We start from the raw sequence: 25,000 nt of genomic DNA, 5'->3' as shown, positions 1-25,000 counted from the left end.
TTATATGAAGTGTATTTGTAATATTTCTCACTCGTAGTTTATTAAAGCAGAAAACAATCGACTCACCATCTTCTCAAAGTTGACGAGTTCTCCGTGAAACGTCTTACAGCTCTCGTGAAGAAACGTCAGGTCTGATGGAGAGAAACAGGAAACGTTGATTAATAAATCTGATTATTTGTGACTTGTATCTTGATTTATATGAAATATGTAGATTTCATGAGAAACGTTATTTTATTCTCTGGACGATGAAGAGAATCTAAACATCGAGTTTGTACAAAGTTTACTTTTATTGTAACTTCACGAGTCGTGTCATCGGTTATTGCTGCAGTTCTATATTTCACAATTCTTTCTCTCTCCTTTTCACCATTTGATTCACTTCCATCCTCTCCTCCCTCCTCTTCCTCTGGTTACCATGGAGACAGAGAGATTAAAGCTGGACACACACACACACACTCTCACACACACACACACACACACACACACACACACACACACTCTCTCTCTCTCACACACACACACACACACACACACACACTCTCTCTCACACACACACACTCTCTCACACTCACACACACACTCTCTCTCACACACTCTCACACTCTCTCACACCCACACACACACTCTCTCTCACACACACACTCTCACACTCTCTCACACCCACACACACACTCTCTCTCACACACTCTCACACTCACACACACACTCTCTCTCACACACTCTCACACTCTCTCACACTCACACACACACTCTCTCTCACACACTCTCACACTCTCTCACACTCACACACACACTCTCTCTCACACACTCTCACACTCTCTCACACCCACACACACACTCTCTCACACACACTCTCACACTCTCTCACACTCACACACACACTCTCTCTCACACACTCTCACACTCTCTCACACCCACACACACACTCTCTCACACACACTCTCACACCCACACACACACTCTCTCACACACACTCTCACTCTCTCACACTCACACACACACTCTCTCTCACACACTCTCACACTCTCTCACACCCACACACACACTCTCTCACACACACTCTCACACCCACACACACACTCTCTCACACACACTCTCACACTCTCTCACACACACACACACTCTCTCACACACACTCTCACACTCTCTCACACTCACACACACACTCTCTCTCACACACTCTCACACTCACACACACACTCTCTCACACACACTCTCACACTCTCTCACACTCACACACACACTCTCTCACACACACTCTCACACTCTCTCACACTCACACACACACTCTCTCACACACACTCTCACACTCTCTCACACCCACACACACACTCTCTCACACACACTCTCACACTCTCTCACACTCACACACACACTCTCTCACACACACTCTCACACTCACACACACACTCTCTCTCACACACTCTCTCTCACACACTCTCACACTCTCTCACACCCACACACACACTCTCTCACACACACTCTCACACTCTCACACTCACACACACACTCTCTCTCACACACTCTCACACTCTCTCACACCCACACACACACACTCTCACACTCTCTCACACCCACACACACACTCTCTCTCACACACTCTCACACTCTCTCACACACACACACTCTCTCACACCCACACACACACTCTCTCACACACACTCTCACACTCTCTCACACCCACACACACTCTCACACACACACACACTCTCTCACACACACCCACACACACACACTCACTCACACACTCACTCTCACACACACAAACACACACACACAAACACACACACACAAGCTAATTTAAAGTCCTTTCACACTGAACGTGTGTGTGTGTGTTAACGGCGACATGTGGCTGATTAGCCAGAGGTGCAAATTAGCGAGGAGGAGCTAACGTTGCTAACACGGCTTCACATCTGGTCCACAGCTGGAGGAGGAAAGTCGTCTCAGAGGAGCAATAAGAGAAACGATCACAAGGAGTTCAGGAGAGACTCTCAGGGGACTGTGGCAACAAGGGAACGGTCACGTGACTGTCAGGAGGCTTCTGATTGGTTGTTGGTGTGATCACATGGTCTCAGGTCCAGACTCACCTTTGAGCAGCAGAGGAGTGAAGGGGATCAGTGGAGGTCTCAGGCTGGTGATCAGGTCTCTGTAGGACTTATGGTTCCTGGACGGGTCCTGCAGGATTAGAAGTACTAAGGTCCTTTACTGCAGTACAAGTACTAATACCACACTGTGAAAATACTCCTCAGTTGTTAAAGTAAAGGTATGCTCGTATTATCAGTAGTTAAAGTAATGATAACCTTCATCTTTATGAACCAGATCAGATCATAAATAAAAACATATTTTACTCACCGCGACGCCCTCAAACTGCTGAAACTGCTTCCTGAACTTCCCCGGGAGACCCTGAACACAATACACACACACACACACACAATAAATTAAATAATTAATTCACATCAACTACAGGAAGTGATCAGCGTATGAACCTGAGACCAGGTGATGTAAACAATGTCATACGATGTGTGTGGAACTGAAGACCTCACTGACGCAGCAATAAGCATCGAGGTACCATTAGCTTACAGTTAGCTTCTCTGTTCTATTAGCTTCCAGTTAGCTTATCTGTTCTATTAGCTTCCAGTTAGCTTATCTGTTCTATTAGCTTACAGTTAGCTTATATGTTCTATTAGCTTACAGTTAGCTTCTCTGTCCTATTAGCTTACAGTTAGCTTCTCTGTTCTATTAGCTTACAGTTAGCTTATCTGTTCTATTAGCTTACAGTTAGCTTATATGTTCTATTAGCTTACAGTTAGCTTCTCTGTTCTATTAGCTTACAGTTAGCTTATCTGTTCTATTAGCTTACAGTTAGGTTCTACGTCCTATTAGCTTACAGTTAGCTTCTCTGTTCTATTAGCTTACAGTTAGCTTCTCTGTTCTATTAGCTTACAGTTAGCTTCTACGTCCTATCAGTTTAGATTTAGCTTCTAGGTTCTTCTGTGTACGTCCTGATCACATCACACCATGGTGGATAAACACAGCAGGTGTGTGTGCTGTCTCCAGGTGAAGTTGAGCAGCGGCAGGTGAGTGTCGTACCTCCCAGGTGAGTCGCAGTCTGCTGACAGCAGGGTTATCTAGACCCAGAACCACAGCGAGGAACGACAGCAAGTCCTGCTGCTGCTTACAGCTGTAACACACACACAGAACACACCTGTTAGGACAGGTAATACACAATACAACCAGATGATGTGAATGAGTCCACTATTGGGACTCACAGTGCTGCGATCTTGATAAACTTGCGGAGCAGTTGGACCCTCTTCGGCAGCGACTGGCACTGCAGGATCTCCGTGGCGACCCAGTGCTGCACCTCACTGCAGCGCTGCAGTACCAGCTCCAGGTTTAGAGGGCGCCAGCGGGACTGCTCCCCGTGAAACACATAACACACGAACTCCACCTGCAGGAGACACCAACGAAGAAGAAGACAAAGCGCTGTTCACTGTGACTATTGGTTTTTTGAGCCGTGGCTGTGTGGAAGTTATGTTAACACTACATTCTGAAATAGTGGCCTTTATTTACATCCAACTAGCATTAAACTATTAAGTATTCCGTAAGAAGAGAACTTTCGTAACTAGCCTAGGTTTGGCTTTCTGTACCGAGTCGCATAGAAACTTACAGAGTCGCATATAAACTTACAGAGTCGCATATAAACTTACAGAGTCGCAAAGAAACTTACAGAGTCGCAAAGAAACTTACCGAGTCGCATAGAAACTTACAGAGTCGCAAAGAAACTTAGAGTCGCATAGAAACTTACAGAGTCGCAAAGAAACTTACAGAGTCGCAAAGAAACTTACAGAGTCGCAAAGAAACTTACAGAGTCGCAAAGAAACTTACAGAGTCGCATAGAAACTTACAGAGTCGCAAAGAAACTTACAGAGTCGCAAAGAAACTTACAGAGTCGCATAGAAACTTACAGAGTCGCATAGAAACTTACAGAGTCGCAAAGAAACTTACAGTCGCAAAGAAACTTACAGAGTCGCAAAGAAACTTACAGAGTCGCAAAGAAAGTTACAGAGTCGCAAAGAAAGTTACAGAGTCGCAAAGAAAGTTACAGAGTCGCAAAGAAAGTTACAGAGTCGCAAAGAAACTTACAGAGTCGCAAAGAAACTTACAGAGTCGCAAAGAAACTTACAGAGTCGCAAAGAAACTTACAGAGTCGCATAGAAACTTACAGAGTCGCAAAGAATCTTACAGAGTCGCAAAGAATCTTACAGTCGCGTAGAAACTTACAGTCGCATGGAATCTTACAGAGTCGCATAGAAACTTACAGTCGCATAGAATCTTACAGAGTCGCAAAGAAACTTACAGAGTCACAAAGAAACTTACAGAGTCGCAAAGAACCTTACAGAGTCGCAAAGAATCTTACAGAGTCGCAAAGAAACTTACAGAGTCGCAAAGAAACTTACAGAGTCGCATAGAAACTTACAGTCACATAGAACCTTACAGAGTCGCAAAGAAACTTACAGAGTCGCAAAGAAACTTACAGAGTCGCAAAGAATCTTACAGAGTCGCATAGAAACTTACAGAGTCGCAAAGAATCTTACAGAGTCGCAAAGAATCTTACAGTCGCATAGAAACTTACAGTCGCATAGAATCTTACAGAGTCGCAAAGAAACTTACAGAGTCGCATAGAAACTTACAGTCGCATAGAATCTTACAGAGTCGCAAAGAAACTTACAGAGTCGCAAAGAAACTTACAGAGTCGCAAAGAAACTTACAGAGTCGCAAAGAAACTTACAGAGTCGCAAAGAATCTTACAGTCGCAAAGAAACTTACAGAGTCGCAAAGAATCTTACAGAGTCGCATAGAAACTTACAGAGTCGCAAAGAATCTTACAGAGTCGCAAAGAATCTTACAGTCGCGTAGAAACTTACAGTCGCATGGAATCTTACAGAGTCGCATAGAAACTTACAGTCGCATAGAATCTTACAGAGTCGCAAAGAAACTTACAGAGTCACAAAGAAACTTACAGAGTCGCAAAGAACCTTACAGAGTCGCAAAGAAACTTACAGAGTCGCATAGTAACTTACAGTCGCATAGAATCTTACAGAGTCGCAAAGAAACTTACAGAGTCGCAAAGAAACTTACAGAGTCGCAAAGAAACTTACAGAGTCGCAAAGAAACTTACAGTCGCATAGAATCTTACAGAGTCGCAAAGAAATTTACAGAGTCGCAAAGAAACTTACAGTCACATAGAATCTTACAGAGTCGCATAGAAACTTACAGTTGCATAGAATCTTACAGAGTCGCAAAGAAACTTACAGTCGCAAAGAAACTTAGTCACATAGAATCTTACAGAGTCGCATAGAAACTTAGTCACATAGAATCTTACAGAGTCGCATAGAATCTTACAGAGTCGCATAGAAATTTACAGAGTCGCATAGAAACTTAGTCACATAGAATCTTACAGAGTCGCATAGAAACTTACAGAGTCGCATAGAAACTTACAGTCACATAGAATCTTACAGAGTCGCATAGAAACTTAGTCGCATAGAATCTTACAGAGTCGCAAAGAAACTTAAGGAGTCACAGAGTAATATACATAGTTACAGAACAACCAGTTAGTAGTGTTTAGTACTGACCTCGTGCACACAGCTGAAGAGCTCCCAGTCGAACACCACCAGCTGATTGGCCACCTCCTCTGCTGACATGTCATGGAGTTTGCTGTCACCGGGCGTCCAGTGGATCTCCTCAGGAAGAGGAAGCTGACGGTACAGGAAATTACATCATTAGGTTATAAAACTGAAAAACTGAAAAATTGTGAAACATGTAATCCTGTAATTGCAGGTTTGGTGTTGAGTTGCATTTTTCTAGTTTCTAGCTTTTCTTCTGTTTTGATATTTTTATTAAAGTTTACAGTTAATAAAGAAAAAAGATGTGTGCATTTTTATCTACATCGTTCTAGCATTCATCCAACAACATAATTAATACAACAACAAAAACCAAAGCATTTTTTATATTTTTTTTGTTGGATGCATTTCCCTTCAGTGAGCCAATCAATCAACCAACCAGTCAGTCAGTCAGTCAGTCAGTCAGTCAGTCAGTCAGTCAGTCAGTCAGTCAGTCAGTCAGTCAGTCAGTCAGTCAGTCAGTCAATCAGTAAATCAATCAATCAATCAACCAACCAGTCAGCCAATCAATCAACCAGTCAGTCAGTCAGTCAGTCAGTCAATCAACCAATCAACCAACCAGTCAGTCAGTCAATCAACCAGTCAGTCAGTCAATCAGTAAATCAGTCAATCAACCAATCAGTCAGTCAGTCAATCAGTCAATCAATAAATAAATGAATCAATCAGTCAGTCAGTCAGTCAATCAGTCAATCAATAAATCAGTCAGTCAGTCTTTAAGTTTATTGTCATATACATTTACACATATACGAAATTGGTCCTCTGCATTGAACCCATCCCTATCTTATTGGGAGTAGTGGGCTGCTGAGAAGCACCCGGGGAGCAGTTCGGGGTTCAGGGTCTTGCTCAGGGACACTTCGGCACAGGACCCGTAGCAGCCGAGGATCGAACCGCCGACCTTGCGGTTCAATCCTCGGCTGGACGACCCTCTCTACCCAGTGAGCTACGCCGCCCAGTCAGTCAGTCAGTCAGTCAGTCAAACAATCAAACAGTAAATCAATCAATCAAACAGTCAATCAATCAGTCAGTCAATCACCACACGCTACCAGTCCCAGCTGTGGCGACATTGGTACAGCTGTCTCTTTGTAATGGTGCGTTCACACCGGTCGCGTTGATTTTTTGACGCACTGCAAAAAAGCGTCCAACGCACTGCAAAAAAGCGTCCAACGCGCCGCCGGTTGTGTTCACACCGCTCGCCGCAAAATCTCGTAGCGCCGGAGAGGGGGCGTGGTTTATCGTCCTGGAAGCCTCCATCTGGCCGCCATTGTTTTCCGCCGTCAACCATGACAGGAATAAGGACAATTGCTGCTTTGTACGTGTTGTGGAAGTCCCTCAAACATCGGAATGCCAAACGCCGTCATGTCTGGTTCATAATATTGTTCAGAGGAGCTCCGTGGATTGTATCGAGCTGTATTCACTGTCTAGCAAGCCACCGGTCGCTGTTTACTACAGCTGTAGGAACACAAAATAAACTGATTTTTTGCTGTGATTCAACGGCAATAAACCGACAAAAAGGGACTCCGAAATAACTACGTAATGATGCCGATTTGTACTTGTCTTCTCCGACAAAAAGGGACTCCGAAATAACTACGTAATGATGCCGATTTGTACTTGTCTTCTCCGACAAAAAGGGACTCCGAAATAACTACGTAATGATACCGATTTGTAGGTTACTGGTCTTCTCAATGGAGCTCTGATGGATCGGTGCTAGGCTATGCTAACATCGTAGCAGCTCCACCAGCACTCAATAACGTCACGTAGACGTAAATACGGCAGCGTCTATTTATTGTTTGTACCGTATGGTTTACACACACACATGCATACACATAGTTTGGTCCGGTCTCTGTTGATATGAGGTATCGTAGCGCTCTGGGTGAACACAGACGGCGACAGGATTTATTTCCTGATTCAACAACGGCAGGAAGCCAGTGATGACAGGGGGAGCAACTCAACGCTGATAGGCTATCGCGCCACAGCGTCACGCGATTATGTCGCTGAAGTTGAAAAATTTCAACTCGCGCGTTGGCGATTTTGCGGCGTCCACCGCGTCCACCGCACTGCAATAACGCGTCCAACGCGCCGCGGGATCGCAAAATCGAGGCGGGCCAGTCTCATCGCGTCTGTGCATAGACTTTGTATGTAATCTCGACGCGCGTCAAAAAATCAACGCGACCGGTGTGAACGCAGCATAAGGCATTGCTAGGCCTATGTACTTTTATTGTTTGTGTACTTTTATTGTTTGTGTCTGTTTTTTTATGCATCTGCCTGTATGGACCCCGAGTCTGAAATAAAGTCTATCTATCTATCTATCTAATAAATCAATCAGTCAGTCAGTCAGTCAGTTAATCAATCAAACAGTAAATCAATCAGTCAGTCAGTCAGTCAGTCAGTCAGTCAGTCAGTCAATCAATCAATCAATCAATCAATCAGTCAGTCAGTCAGTCAGTCAGTCAGTCAGTCAGTCAGTCAGTCAGTCAGTCAGTCAGTCAGTCAGTCAATCAATGCTCACCAGTGAGTCGAGCTCAGTAGGTTCACAAGCAAACAGGTGAGTGTTGACTCCCAGCGTGGTGAAGACGGCCTCATCACTGGGACGAAACACGGCCTTCTCTGAACACACATCAAACAACATTAAAATATATATTGTGTTACATAAGCACACTGATTCTGAACATCATGTTTATTTATGTGGTCTGTGTTTGTCTCCTGACCTCCAGATGATGTGACGGCCACCAGGACGAGGTTTCCAGGCAGAACCGGCTGGTCCTCGCTGTACTGGAGCTTCTCTCGGACCAGAGCCAGAATCTCTCCGACCCGACAGGACAGACGACTCCTGATGGTGACGTAGGAATGATCTGGAGTGTAGACCCTGCAGAAGACTGGAGGCACAAACAAGACAGAGATGTTGTAGCACCATCTGGTGACCTTTTGTGGTACCGCACCTTAAAATAACAGACCAATATGCTAGTTTACATATAAATAGATTTAGCTTCGAGGTCCCATTAGATTAGATGTAGTTTACAGTTAGCTTCTAGCTCCCGTTAGTTTAGATTTAGCACGTAGCTTCTATTAATTTAGAGTTAGCTTTATATTTTATAAAGACCATGTATTTTATTTCTGACAAATTAGTATCATTGCATTTGTCTTGTCTTCATAATAAATACATTTTCAAGAAAACTAGATATTGGGTAATTTTAGCTTAGAGTTAGCTACTCAATTATATTGGCTTATAATTAGCTTTGAAGTTCTGTTAGCTTACAGTTAGCTTTGAAGTTCTATTAGCTTACAGTTAGCTTCGAAGTTCTGTTAGCTTACAGTTAGCTTCGAAGTTCTGTTAGCTTACAGTTAGCTTCGAAGTTCTGTTAGCTTAGGTCTCCTTACAGTGGTTTAGAGTTTGCCTCTCCTTAGCTTACAGCTAGCTTCTTAGTCTAGTTAGCTTCTAGGTCTAAACACAACGGACTACAGGACGAACTGTTGACTAGCTTGTAATGTAGCTAGGCTAACAGTTTCCCCCTGCTTCCAGTCTTTGTGGTAAGCTACATTGTGGATAAAATAGTCTGTCAGTTTGTGATTTGTATATCGAGAACACAGACTGCAGGTGTGTTTGCATTTCAACTGTGTTTACAGATAAGAGTGTGTGCGCAAGACTTTGTGAGGGTGTGTTCACTGGTGATTCTGTGTGTGTGAGTGTCTGTGTGTGTCGTACTCTCGTCGGAGCCTCTGAAAGCCTCTCTGGGCTGCAGACAGGCGTCGATCCGTCTGAAGTGTCTGAACAGAGGACGAACCTGCTTCTTCTTGCTCTCCTTCTCTTCGTCAGAGCTAAACACACACACACACATACACATACACACACACACACAAACAAACACACACACAGGCACACACATACAAACACACACACACACACGTACACAAACAAAGGGTTATGAAGGTAACTGGTTGAGTGTAAAATTCATTAAATTATTATTTGTAGTATTTAAGTATTAGCTTCAATATTACGGCTACTAGGTGACACAAAATAACTATTTCACAAATAAATACCACAGCTATATAATATATATATTTTTGTAATATATAGATGTTTCTTTTCTTTTTTTCAAAGTGTTTTACAGATTTGAATAATGATAAAGACTCACAAAAGAATATAAATGAGTAATAAACATGTTAATATATGTTCAGGAATAAACTGTAACTGCATGATTATATGTGATATTTGTTAAATACTGTATAGAATGAACATGTGATGAATGTACATGAAAAATACATGATGAATCTATAATATGATAAATATATGACCCAAACATGATTATATGTGATTAAGATGGAGAAACAATAAATACTAGGGGTGGGAATCACCAGAGGTCCCGCGATACGATATTATCACGACACTGCGATATCATCACGACACTGCGATATCATCACGACACTGCGATATTATCACGACACTGCGATATTATCACGACACTGCGATATCATCACGACACTGCGATATTATCACGACACTGCGATATTATCACGACACTGCGATATCATCACGACACTGCGATATCATCACGACACTGCGATATTATCACGACACTGCGATATTATCACGACACTGCGATATTATCACGACACTGCGATATCATCACGACACTGCGATATTATCACGACACTGCGATATCATCACGACACTGCGATATCATCACGACACTGCGATATTATCACGACACTGCGATATCATCACGACACTGCGATATTATCACGACACTGCGATATCATCACGACACTGCGATATCATCACGACACTGCGATATTATCACGACACTGCGATATTATCACGACACTGCGATATTATCACGATACTGCGATATTATCACGATACTGCGATATTATCACGATACTGCGATATTATCACGACACTGCGATATTATCACGACACTGCGATATTATCACGATACTGCGATATTATCACGATACTGCGATATCCTGAGTATTGCGATAACATAGGCCTATATTGCAATTTATTAGTTTTTTCAACTTCAAATGATGAAGGAAAACTGTGTCAACATGTTTTATCTAATAAGATAAAGTTTTCAGTCTGTTCATCTCACGTCAATCATTTTTATTGCAGCAGAATATGATTGTCAAGCAGACAATATATAATAATATAATATAATAATAATATAATAATATAAATGTTGCATGAACCTGACAAACTGAACTGTTTGTATCACAACATAGTCCAACAGAACTAAATGCAAACGTGTGGACTCAGCATATGAACTATAACTTGTATAAGTATGATATTAGAGTTATATAACTCAGTATATGAACTATAACTTGTATAAGTAGGATATTAGAGTTATATAACTCAGTATATGAACTATAACTTCTATAAGTAGGATATTAGAGTTATATAACTCAGTATATGAACTATAACTTGTATAAGTATGATATTAGAGTTGTATAACTCAGTATAACTTGTATAAGTAGGATATTAGAGTTGTATAACTCAGTATAACTTATATAAGTAGGATATTAGAGTTGTATAACTCAGTATAACTTGTATAAGTAGGATATTAGAGTTGTATAACTCAGTATAACTTGTATAAGTAGGATATTAGAGTTATATAACTCAGTATAACTTGTATAAGTAGGATATTAGAGTTATATAACTCAGTATATGAACTATAACTTGTATAAGTAGGATATCAGAGTTGTATAACTCAGTATAACTTGTATAAGTAGGATATTAGAGTTGTATAACTCAGTATGTGAACTATAACTTCTATAAGTATGATATTAGAGTTATATAACTCAGCATATGAACTATAACTTATATGAGTAGGATATTAGAGTTATATAACTCAGTATATGAACTATAACTTCTATAAGTATGATATTAGAGTTATATAACTCAGCATATGAACTATAACTTATATAAGTAGGATATTAGAGTTATATAACTCAGTATATGAACTATAACTTCTATAAGTATGATATTAGAGTTATATAACTCAGCATATGAACTATAACTTATATAAGTATGATATTAGAGTTATATAACTCAGTATATGAACTATAACTTATATAAGTATGATATTAGAGTTATATAACTCAGTATATGAACTATAACTTCTATAAGTATGATATTAGAGTTATATAACTCAGTATATGAACTATAACTTATATAAGTAGGATATTAGAGTTATATAACTCAGTATATGAACTATAACTTCTATAAGTAGGATATTAGAGTTATATAACTCAGTATATGAACTATAACTTATATAAGTAGGATATTAGAGTTATATAACTCAGTATATGAACTATAACTTCTATAAGTAGGATATTAGAGTTATATAACTCAGCATATGAACTATAACTTCTATAAGTAGGATATTAGAGTTATATAACTCAGTATAACTTGTATAAGTAGGATATTAGAGTTGTATAACTCAGTATAACTTGTATAAGTAGGATATTAGAGTTGTATAACTCAGTGTAACTTGTATAAGTAGGATATTAGAGTTGTATAACTCAGTGTAACTTGTATAAGTATGATATTAGAGTTGTATAACTCAGTATAACTTGTATAAGTAGGATATTAGAGTTGTATAACTCAGTATAACTTATATAAGTAGGATATTAGAGTTGTATAACTCAGTATAACTTGTATAAGTAGGATATTAGAGTTGTATAACTCAGTATAACTTGTATAAGTAGGATATTAGAGTTGTATAACTCAGTATAACTTGTATAAGTAGGATATTAGAGTTGTATAACTCAGTGTAACTTGTATAAGTAGGATATTAGAGTTGTATAACTCAGTATAACTTGTATAAGTAGGATATTAGAGTTGTATAACTCAGTATAACTTGTATAAGTAGGATATTAGAGTTGTATAACTCAGTGTAACTTGTATAAGTAGGATATTAGAGTTGTATAACTCAGTGTAACTTGTATAAGTATGATATTAGAGTTGTATAACTCAGTATAACTTGTATAAGTAGGATATTAGAGTTGTATAACTCAGTATAACTTATATAAGTAGGATATTAGAGTTGTATAACTCAGTATAACTTGTATAAGTAGGATATTAGAGTTGTATAACTCAGTATAACTTGTATAAGTAGGATATTAGAGTTGTATAACTCAGTGTAACTTGTATAAGTAGGATATTAGAGTTGTATAACTCAGTATAACTTGTATAAGTAGGATATTAGAGTTGTATAACTCAGTATAACTTGTATAAGTAGGATATTAGAGTTGTATAACTCAGTGTAACTTGTATAAGTAGGATATTAGAGTTGTATAACTCAGTGTAACTTGTATAAGTAGGATATTAGAGTTGTATAACTCAGTATAACTTGTATAAGTAGGATATTAGAGTTGTATAACTCAGTATAACTTGTATAAGTAGGATATTAGAGTTGTATAACTCAGTATAACTTGTATAAGTAGGATATTAGTTATATAACTCAGTGTAACTTGTATAAGTAGGATATTAGAGTTGTATAACTCAGTGTAACTTGTATAAGTATGATATTAGAGTTGTATAACTCAGTGTAACTTGTATAAGTAGGATATTAGAGCTGTATAACTCAGTATAACTTATATAAGTATGATATTAGAGTTGTATAACTCAGTGTAACTTGTGATGCGTGGACGTGGAGGCAGAGAGACAGTGATGCGCTGCTCTCTCCTCATGAGCCGGCTGCTGTTGGCAGGTTTAACCCCGTTGTGAGGTCAGATGTCTCTTTGTTTTGACCAACTTCCTACCAATCACACCAGAAAACAACTCAGCACCATCTAGTGGACTGAAGAAGCAAGTGATTTTATTTTATTTTTTTTATAGTTTATGTAATAAAAGATTGATAATTGGCGTCCGTGTATCGATACAATATCGACACGCAAAATATCGCGATACTATGCTGTATCAATTTTTTTCCCCACCCCTAATAAATATATGTTAAATATATGATTCATATGTGATAATACACCAGTGATAAATATAACATAAATACATAATAAATATCTGATAATGACGAAGTTTATAAACATCATACATTTATAAGTGTGTCTTACAGTGTGTGTGTGTGTGTGTGTGTGTTTGCGTGTGTCTGTGTGTGTGTTAATGTGTGTGAGTGTGTGTTATCATGTATGTGTCTTACGGTGTGTGTAGGATCTCGGTCCATCTCTGTAGTTTGAGGACGTCATCCACCAGCTCAGGATACCGACTCAACTCCTGAACCGCACACAGGTACAGCTCCTACACACACACACACACACGCACACACACACGCACACGTGCACGCGCGCACACACACACACACACAAACTTTGAACAGCAGCAACAGTGAGTGAACCGTCTGTTAGCACATTAACAGGAGGAGAAAAAAGTGAAGTCAGAGCTTCATGTGTTAAAGCTGCATTCTCTCTAGTGTCCACCAGGGGGCGACTCCTCTGGTTGTATAGAAGTCTATAGAAAATGACTCTACTTCTCTCTTGATTTATTCCCTCAGTAAACATTGTAAACATGAGTTTATGTCTCAATCTCTAGTTTCAAGTCTTCTTCAATACAGCATGATGTTCATTTAGTACATTTTTTTTACTCTGAAGATGGCGCCGTGTCAGCGGCAGCCTGTTGCAGCAGCTCCCCTCTGTGTTTTAATGAGTCTTTTTTCACTCTTTCCCCTCCACTTTTTATTTTTCCTTAACGTTTGGTTCTTACGGTTAGACACTTTCTCGTGGCTTTCTGTGACTTTTCTTCCTGTTTGTAACGGAGAGCCACCAACAAACAATGACTGGGGCCATTGTTTACTCCCGCCATCAGCTGTTTGCGCTGAGGAAACCGCGGCCGCTGCCCGGCGCCAGGCTTGAGATCCCGGCAGAGTTACGGAGAAGGGCTCGGGGCTGCAGGTCGGGCGCTACGCTGCTTCCCCAACAACAAGCCATGGATCACCAGTGACCTGAAAGCGCTTCTTAACAAGAAGAAAGCAGCCTTCAGGTCTGGGGACAGGGACGAGCTCAGGAGAGTCCAGCGCGACCTGAAGTTGATGATCAGGGAGTGCAAGGACTCCTACAGGAGGAAGCTGGAGGCCAAACTCCAGCAGAACAACGTGAAGGAGGTGTGGACGGGATGAAGCAGATCACCGGCTTCAAGGTTGGAGGCAGACAACCAGGGGGCTCCCTGGAGAGGCCAACGAGCTAAACTGTCACTTCAATAGGTTTAGCTCTGAGCCCTCATCTGTCTCCTCCACACACCACACCTCCCAAACACCTCCCCCTCTGTCCCCCTGGTGAGCTGCATGGACTCAGAGCCCTCCACTTCAATGGGCTCTGCCACCACCAACATAATGACCCCCCTCCCCCTCTGTGACGACTGCCCAGGTGAGAAGACAGCTGGAGAGACTCCGGCAAGGCTGCTGGACCTGATGGCATCAGCCCCAGGGTCCTGAAGACCTGCACCATCCAGCTGTCTAATGTCCTGCAACACCTCTTCAACCTGAGCCTGAAGCAGGAGGAAGTCCCGGTGCTGTGGAAGACCTCGTGCCTGGTTCCTGTACCAAAGAAGACGACACCATCTGGCCTCAATGACTACCGACCAGTTTCCCTCACATCCCATGTGATGAAGGTGCTGGAGAGGCTGGTCTTGGCCCACCTCCGGCCGCAGGTGAAATCCTCACTAGACCCTCACTGCATACCAGCCTCATGTGGGGGTGGACGACGCCATCATCTACCTGCTGCAACGAGCTCAGTCTCACCTGGATGAACCGGTGGCTCTGTGAGAATCACTTCCTTTGATTTCAGTGCATTCAACAGCATCCAACCAGTGCTGCTGAGTGAGACGCTGCTGCTGAGTGAGACGCTGCTGCTGAGTGAGACGCTGCTGCTGAGTGAGACGCTGCGGGGGGTCGGGGTGAACGCGTCCACCGTCTCCTGGATCACTGAGTACCTCACAGCAGACCACAGTTTGTCCCACTGGGCCGTGTGCTGTCTGATGCGGTGGTCAGTGATACTGGAGCCCCAGAGGGAACTGTTCTGTCTCCCTTCCTGTTCACCTTGTACACCACTGACTTCCAGTACAACTCTGTGTCATGCAGCTGCAGAAGTTCTGATGACTCTGCAGCGGTCGGTGTATAAGGGACGGACGGGAGGAGTACAGGGCAGCAGTGGAGGACTTTGTGGAGTGGGCCGGTAGAAATCACCTGCGTCTGAACGTGACCAAGACCAGAGAGATGGTGGTCGACTTCAGGAGGAAGACGACGACTCCACAACCGCTGAGAGTTCAGGGAGAGGACGTGGACATGGTGGAGGAGGACAGGTACCTGGTGTCTCCATCGACAGCAGACTGAACTGGAAGAACATCAACGCTGTGTACAAGAAGGGGAGGAGTCAACTCTTCTTCTTGAGGAAACTTGGATGCTTCAACGTGTGCAGCAGGATGCTGGAGATGTTCTACAGTCTGTTGTGGTCAGTGCACTGGACTCCTGTAGTCTGCTGGGGGAGCAGCATTGGAGCCGGAGACACCAACAGACTGAACAAACGGGTTAAGAAGGCCGGCTCCATCATTGGCTGCAAACAAGACAATCTGGAAGAGGTGGTGGAGAGGACACTGAAGAAACTATCATCCATACTGGATAACCCGGACCACCCTCTCCACCACCTCCTGCAGGGACAGAGGAGCACTTTCTCCAACAGACTGATGCAGCTCCGCTGTCACAAGGACAGATTCAGGAGAACATTCCTGTCCTCTGCCATCAGACTTCATAATGAAACAGCTCGGGCCAGATCGTCGTCCTTCACATGAACACCGCTACACGCTGTTGCTGTTGTTGGTGATCCTGGCTCTGCTGTCCAGGTTGTTTAGTTTAGTTTACTAGTTGTTAATTTAATTAATACCACTATATTCATGCTATATACTGTGCATTTCTATTTTCTATTCTATTCTATTCTAGCTTGTTTTTTATGAATCTATTCCTTCAATTCAATTTCTGCTCTGTTATTTTCCTGTACTGTAGATATTGTGCATTCCATACGTTATATTTGACTCTGTAAATTGCTGCTGCTACAGACGTATCTGTCTATTATGGTCCATTTAGAGTCACACAGACCATAAAGCAGGGCATGCTTTAGGGCGGGGCTACACCAGTTAGTGCGAGCACCTTGTTTGTGTTCTTATGAGGACGTTTCTATGACTGTAAGGCAAGGTCGACACCAGAGACGTATACGGCGTCTCTACGTCACTCCTCCTCAGTCCAGATATGGTCACTTCCTGTTCACTGGTTGCAAAAAACAAAAATGGCGACAGACAAAATGCCAAACTAGAGGCTTCAAAACATCTGTAACCAGGGTAGCATTACAGCATGGTGGAATTAGCTATCTAGCTAACGAATGGACAGATGACTTGTTAGCTAGCGAGCTAATTCCACCATGCTGTAATGCTACACAGGTTACAGGAAATGAGGCAAGCGGCAGCGCTGGATCAAACAGCCCCTCCCCCCACTCACCCTGCCACATTTTGGAGAATTATAGCTGGCTAGCTAACTAGCCAGCTAGCCGATGGCGACGGCAAAATCACTGAACTAGAGTCTTCAAAACCAACGAGAGACGTTACGACGACTACGTCCTTTTTAATATTTTGTGTGTCTTTAATCTGTTCTGTATTGTGTGTGTGTGTGTGTGTGTGTGTGTGTGTTACCTTTGGGAAGCTGTTGCTGCGCTCGCCCTCCTCCTGCAGCAGCTCTCTGTAGGTGTCCAGGTATCGAAATGCCACATTCAGCACCGCCTGCTTCCTCTCCGCTCCATCCATCGCTCCCTCCGCCTCTCCTCCTTCTGTTCTCTCCCCCTCGGCCTCCCTCCCTCCCCCGTCTCCCTCCTTCCCCTCCGTCTCCAGACCAAATCTGGGAAAAGTTGAGCATTAAGGAGGAAACTGGAGTCGGCTTTAAAACCTCACATGAAGATGTGGAGGGTCAATTTACGTAAATGGAAGAATACAAATCTATTTAAAATGAAAAACTCATGTTGGAAAGAGACTTAAATTGTGAAATGGAAATTATAAAAGCTTCAATGTAAATGTGTCATTGGAAAAGGACAATCGAGAGAATCTGCCTTCAACAAATCAAAACTGGAATAAAATTAGAATTATTATAGATTCATCTTTAACGGGTTGTGGTTTCATGTTTCAGCCTCAGAGAGCAGCAGCTCTCATGAGAAACTGTAAAGTACAGAGTCAGAGACGCCGCCATGATGACCCACATATCACACACACACACACACACACACACACACACACACACACACACACACACACACACACACACACACACACACACACACACACCCGCCTCAGTCTCTTCACACATACTGAATGCATCACATACAGCCAACGTTTTGGTGCTTTCAGTAAAAAATACATTTTGAAAGCGATATTTGGGAACATCATGTTATGAGAATTGGATTTACAATTCCCATAATGCATGAGGGAATGTTAGCTGGAAATGTAATGTCTAAAGCTGAAAGTATGAGAATAAACCTGACAACAAACTGAACCCCGAGAGCTCCGGAGGTCGACGAGCCAACAAATACCTGAAAAACACCAACGTCACGTGTTCTTGAACCAAAACAAACATGGACGCCAACTGTCACGTGTTTTAAATAGTCATCAAATGTGAATACATACATATACATCTATGTATATATATATATATACATATATACATATATATATATATATGTATATATACATATATACATATATATATGTATATATGTATATATGTATATATACATATATATATATACATATATATATATATACATCTATGTATATATATATATATACATATGTTGGGCTCTGACCATGTGGCTTAAACATGTGCTGTGGACAAAGACAATCAGGCCTTCACTTTTTCAAGCACAGGTCTCATCCTGACTTGTAGTTTGAGGAGAGCAAAGGGATTTCACACTCAGGTGTGAATTCCCCCCCCCCAAATAACCATGGTAACCGCTGCAATCTCATTGGCCGAGAGCCAAGAGACCCCAGGACCCCTGTGGTTCGACCTCTGTTCTATAAAAGTGCCTGCAGATCACACCTCCTTGCTTTCCCCCTTCGACCTCGGTTGAGTTAGGAGGCACACAACCGCTCTCTTCGCCCGGACCCCCCCCCCGTCCAGGCCACAGAGAATCCAGCTTTCCCCCTTCGACCTCGGTTGAGTTAGGAGGCACACAACCGCTCTCTTCGCCCGGACCCCCCCCCCGTCCAGGCCACAGAGAATCCAGCTTTCCCCCCACGAGGGAGCCCCTCGAACCCTCATCAAACCCTGACAGGTCACGAGCCATTTTGCTGGACGAAACGACAGTGTTCCACTTTGAGTACGGCTCCACTCAGCCCGCGAGACGAACCCGCATCAGCGATCCGTTCTCTGCTTTTTGTTTCTTTTTATTTTGTGCACAAACCGGCACAGAGGAGCCCGACGAAGCCTCGCTCCTCTCGTGACCGAGGATTCCCGGCAAGACGCGCAGACACGTCGTCTCATCCGAAGTTAACTGTTCTCCCTGCAGCGAGTACAGACCGGACCTGCGTTTGCTCCAGAGCCACGCTAACGGACCGAAGCCGCGCCAGCTCACCGCCGCGCGACACACAGCGCCCGCTGCAAAGCCGCGCCGACCCGCAAGCTCCCCCCTGTCCCCCTTCCCGACGAGGAAAACGGACAGCTTTGCCACAAACACTTCCACGTTGCAACGAAGCATCTACAAGTAAGATTCTTGGCATTTGGGCATAGCTTAGCTTAAATTAACGTAAGTTTAATTCAGGCCATTCATTTATATGTTGATATTCCCGTGTTTTTGTGTGTTTAAATTACTGTCGCGTGATATCGAGATATTACGCAATCATTACGGAGCAGAGAAGCTCCGCTGTATTGGTGTATCAACTATGACTGTTTGCTTGGATTTATTTGATTTCTTTTCATTGGTTTTACTACACTTCGTGTAGTATTCTCTGCTCATTAAATCAGCTCTGTGAGTGAAGTGTGGAATCTCGGCTATTGTACATAACTGCTGGCAGTTCTACCGACAACGGCACGTTATGTACGATACGCCAGCGACCCCCATTATCACTACAACGCGGACAGCACGCAGAAGTCTGATCCATGAGCCCCCACCTTTTTCCTCGGTCCTCCTTTCACGAAACACGCACATACACATAGCTCCTAGTTCTACTCCTGGGGAACCTCGTTCAAACGAGCGCCTCACATCACGTGCTGCCCAGGCACACGTGAGTACATACAGCAGCCTAACTGCCATTTTGTCCGGGTCCCTCGACTCCGCCATCTTTGTAGTTTTTAGCTGTAGTTCTTAAGGCCCCTCCCCTTTGGCCAGCGTCACTCGACGCCGCCATCTTTGTAGTCTTTAGCGTAGCTGTAAGACTCCCTCCTTTTCACCCACAGACCCACACACACACACACACACACAGACATACACCCTCATCCACTTTATTCATTCTTTAGTTTAGGCATATAAAATTGTATGATAACGTTTGTTGGTTGCAATATTAATTGATCTGATCATTTATTATTTTGATTTAATAAACTCTGTTATACTTTAAGGAGCAGTCGTCTGTGATTACTTGTGCATATGTATTTGATAAGACTGTATGTAGTAGCCGGTGCTCGAACTTAAAAACCTTCACTGTCACTGAATGTGTAGTCATACGCAGACTATTGACATTATGAGTGACTACTAATTATGAGACTTAGTTTTATCGTTTGGTTATTGGTCCCTGTTCGCAGGGTGGTGCCCCGTTTATATTAATAATCATTAATAATTGTTACATACATCAATAATTCTATTGATGTCAAGAATTCAGTTTCTTAAATGCTGATAACCCAAACACGCTCCTTTAGATCCCAACATAATGGTGCCCCGTGTGAGGGTACGTTATTCCAGTTTTGTTACAGTATATATGCACATTAATCCATAATTATTTTTGAATAATTAATTTTCCAAAAAAATATTTTTTTTCGAAAAATTATTTTTTTTCTTCTTTTGAATGATCCAAATTCCTGAAACTTATTTCCCAAAATAGGTAGGCTTTGATATTCAAAATCTTGTCTTATTGTAATTAAATTTTTGATTTTAAATCCAGATTTTTAATCTTAATCTTTAATTCCCTTCTCGAAATTTTATTTCGTTTCCAGGTTTAATTATTCGTTTCATTTCTTAAACTAACAGCCAGCTGTGTAGTAGATTTGATCGTTTTATTTGTAATACCTTGCTTGTTTTCTTAAATCCCTCCAAATAAGTTACACACAGCTATCACAGGCCCAAAGTGCTAAACCACATTAGCATTTTCGCACCTCTGGCTGCAAAGCAGTAGTGATACCTCAGAGCAGCAACAGTAGAAACGTAAGTCACAGAGCTAGACATTTCACTGTGCGCCTGCATGAACCGTAACACTAACAGTAATTAACATCTAACAGTAGAAATCCTAAGTTACAGAACTAGACATTTCACTGAGAACCGTAAACACTAACAGTTTCCGTTCTAACACTAGGGAATTAACAACTACTGGGAGTCGTGCTCATTAGAGAAAATGAGCGACGAGAAATCCCCCATTCCTGGAGCTGTAGCTCCAGAAGACACCGCATTACGAGATGCGGTGGCTGATGTCCTCGGACTCACAGCAAAGGAAAGAGAGTACTTTGCAAAATACACTGCTGTCCTATGCGACGAGCAATTAGAGCAGCTGGTGGCTTATGTAAATAACCCAGCAGGTAACAGAGAGCGCCTGATTCAGGACGTAATCGGCGAAATACTGCTCATCTACCATCAGAAAATGCAGCTGCAAGCTGCCCGAACCCGGGCACAGAGCGACGAGCAGCAACGCGAGATCTGGACACTCCGAACAGAGGTTCAGGAGTTGTCACGTGACTGTAGAGCCCTACAGTCAGAAAATAGTAGCCTGCGCAGTGACCTCAGAGAGGTCAACCTAAAACTCTCTAAAGCATCAGAGAGTGATGACAAACTGAAAGCGCTTCAAGGTGTTCCAGCAACCCCGGTAGGTACTGCTACCCCCTATCGAGCCTTTCAGCCCAGTCATTTCTTGGTCTCGGCTCCTTCATTCCCCAAGACCCGAACCACCTTGCATTTCTTGAAAGCGACATCCCCAACCAGGAGTAGAGAGGACCAACACCAGGTCCTAGTCGGCCCAGGTGGCTTCAAAACCACCTCAGGCGAACGCAATCCTCCACGCAGTTCACGCGCGCGACAAGAACTGACCCCATCCCCCTCAGGGAGGGAGGATGATAGTCGTTACCACCATCGCGAGTATGGAGACTCAGACGACTCGGACGGCCCAGGCCCCATCAACCTTGGAGGCCTGCGTACTCGACAGATTGAGTCTCTGGCAAAAGACGTAGAGCGCTTCAATCCCGATAATCACGACTCGAGCATCGATGACTACCTAAGGGAGATCGATCGCTGCCTCCTCGACCTATCGCGCCCCTCATCGCGCGAAAAGCTAAAGCTAGTGTGGAAAACCACTGCGCGAAGCGTCCACGCTTTCGTGGAAACGCTCCAGCCGAGCATCCGCGACCGCTATTCACCCCTTTGTCACGCCCTTAGGGAGGAGTACTCCCTGTACACCAACCCAGCTTCTGCCACCCTCGGCGCCTTTGCCATTTTCCAGGAAAGGCTAGAGTCTCCGAGAGACTACTTCAGGCGCTTGAGATCTGCGTACTTCCAAGGACGTAACGCCCCAGGTCTAGAAGAAGACCATGCCTTCAAGTCGCTATTCTTGCACAATCTCCACGACAACGTGAGATACGATGTTACCATGCACTGCAGAACGAGTAACCTCACCATGCCAGAGATTAGGAAGTACGCGCAACTTGCATGGAAGACACGCGGACGGCCGACAAATCGGTACGAAGACACCGCCATAGTCTTAGGCATCCAACAGTCGAGCGACTCCGACCTAGCGTCGGAAGACGACGAGAGGACTTGGCCTAGCGAGCCCTGGTCACCCCCGAGGAACAAACGACCCTGGCGGTCGAAAGACCAACGGAACCAGGGGGGTGAAAGATGCCCTCAAGGGCAACACATCAGGTAACGCTGACTCGCAGCCCACCTGACTCAGCCAAGTGACCTTTCCCCCTGCTGCCAAGTCGACGTGGTAGGGGGGGGGAAGAGAACTCAGCACACTTCCGGAAACGACCACTCCCATTTCGCACCTCGTTCTTCAACCTTCTTGGGAGACCTTGCTCGCAAAGGCAATGCCCGTTATGTATATATCTATACATATTCTTCAGTCCTACTGGGGGGTCATAACACTCTTGCTCTACCCGACTCCGGGTCAGAAACGAGCCTCATGTGTTCCCCCACCTTTTCGCATACACCTCTAGGGTGCCACAACCTTAGAGGCCCTTCGAGCACCCTAGCTCGTAAAATCTTACGTCAACTAAGCCTTCTTCTCCTGCTCTGTCAGCATGAGCCACCTCCAGCTTGTTCAACGAAGCCACCGCCTTCTTTCAGCCGAGTCATCACCCGGGCCTGTCAAGTCACCAGTGCCGTAGGTAACTGAACTTGACCTGTGCGCCGGACCTGTCTCCGTCTCTAATTAGGAGGGTGGGGGGAGGGAGATATCACCAGCCTGCCATGACACACTCCAGAGTGAAACTGTTCGCGACGTTTCCCTGAGTGCTGACGGTAACGTGGGGATATCTGCCCTCGCCACTTGAACAGCGCGAGGGGGGTGGGATCTCTGACAACAGAAACTTAGAGAGATGCACTTCACAGGAAGTACACTCTAATCTCGCCAGTGCCGAAACCAACCGGCAGAATGGCAGCTTACTATTGACTACTAACGTTTAACTGCATGCTCCAACTCACCCTGTAGACATGCACTAACCGCTAACACATCCAACTTCAACCAGAACAGTTGCATGACCTGACAAACCATTGCGACTGTAAACTGATGCTCCACTCTCATAGAGAACCCTTTGCATGCTTTATAGACTCTACCAGAAGTAACCAAAGAAGACATAACCTCTGCCGTAGCAGTCAGATTTAACCCAGGACCTCATCCGAGAAGGCTCAGCTGTCAACAGCTGGAGCAGCGAGAGACCAGCCTAGCTAGTCACACTAGCCGGGCTAAGAAATCTGTAAATCTGCTACCACTACTGTTATGCAACCCTCACAGGTACCTCTGGCCTATAGTCTTGGCAACACAACTCCAATATCGATAGATTCTAAAACTTAGACACAGGACTCGCTCTAAATCTACCGATCAGAGAGAGATAGACGCACATATCATGTACCAATAGATCCAGAAGCGACAGACTAACTGGATTCCCTCCTATTCATAACACCACGTAGCCAACCTACGACTGCTCCGCCGACGGACTCCAGTCCTGTCTAGGAGTTGAACCAGTAACCACTGTTTGCCCCTCACCTGCTTCTTGTCTTTTTATTCTTTCCTTCTCTCTCTGTTGTGTTTTGTTTTGTTTTATTTGGGTTGTTACTTTCTTTGACACTATGCCGCAATGCTAGATTATCACAACATCATAATAGCGATTGAATTATTTGGGAATAATGTTTTGCTCACCTATGATTTGAATTGTGTATGATAGTAGATGTAGGTAGAAGTAGTTAAAGTCATCTGCCCAGATGCCACCTTAGTCATCTGCCCAGATGCCAATGAACTCTGAACTTGAACACTACGAACTTGAACTCTATGAACAATGAACACTGCCTGTTTTAACCACTGCTTTTGGTCTCAGGAACACTTGGACTGTCTCACCTCTTCAGGTTTCCCCACCACATGAATGCACATGCCAGCCCTTGGTTTGCTCTAAAGACCGAAGCCAACACCTCGCTCTTCAGAACAAAGGGGGGATGTTGGGCTCTGACCATGTGGCTTAAACATGTGCTGTGGACAAAGACAATCAGGCCTTCACTTTTTCAAGCACAGGTCTCATCCTGACTTGTAGTTTGAGGAGAGCAAAGGGATTTCACACTCAGGTGTGAATTCCCCCCCCCCAAATAACCATGGTAACCGCTGCAATCTCATTGGCCGAGAGCCAAGAGACCCCAGGACCCCTGTGGTTCGACCTCTGTTCTATAAAAGTGCCTGCAGATCACACCTCCTTGCTTTCCCCCTTCGACCTCGGTTGAGTTAGGAGGCACACAACCGCTCTCTTCGCCCGGACCCCCCCCCCGTCCAGGCCACAGAGAATCCAGCTTTCCCCCTTCGACCTCGGTTGAGTTAGGAGGCACACAACCGCTCTCTTCGCCCGGACCCCCCCCCCGTCCAGGCCACAGAGAATCCAGCTTTCCCCCCA

General features: G+C 43.7%; 1 protein-coding gene across 1 annotated transcript in view; it reads right to left on the bottom strand.

Moving 5' to 3' along the window:
- The window catches only part of rapgefl1 (Rap guanine nucleotide exchange factor (GEF)-like 1), a gene marked incomplete at its 5' end in the record, with an annotated part of 43,195 nt that overhangs the window by 2,552 nt on the left and 15,643 nt on the right, over positions 1-25,000 (bottom strand). Inside the window, 11 exon segments of the mRNA XM_079282226.1 lie at positions 67-131; positions 2,085-2,172; positions 2,350-2,400; positions 3,088-3,178; positions 3,267-3,445; positions 5,631-5,753; positions 8,185-8,282; positions 8,384-8,551; positions 9,379-9,491; positions 13,829-13,926; positions 17,359-17,560. Coding sequence (XP_079138352.1) covers positions 67-131; positions 2,085-2,172; positions 2,350-2,400; positions 3,088-3,178; positions 3,267-3,445; positions 5,631-5,753; positions 8,185-8,282; positions 8,384-8,551; positions 9,379-9,491; positions 13,829-13,926; positions 17,359-17,560 — 1,276 coding nt within the window.

Source organism: Melanostigma gelatinosum, assembly GCF_949748355.1.
Source record: "Melanostigma gelatinosum genome assembly, chromosome: 13".
Classification (NCBI taxonomy): Eukaryota; Metazoa; Chordata; class Actinopteri; order Perciformes; family Zoarcidae; genus Melanostigma; species Melanostigma gelatinosum.
This window is presented reverse-complemented; position numbering and strand designations above follow the sequence as displayed.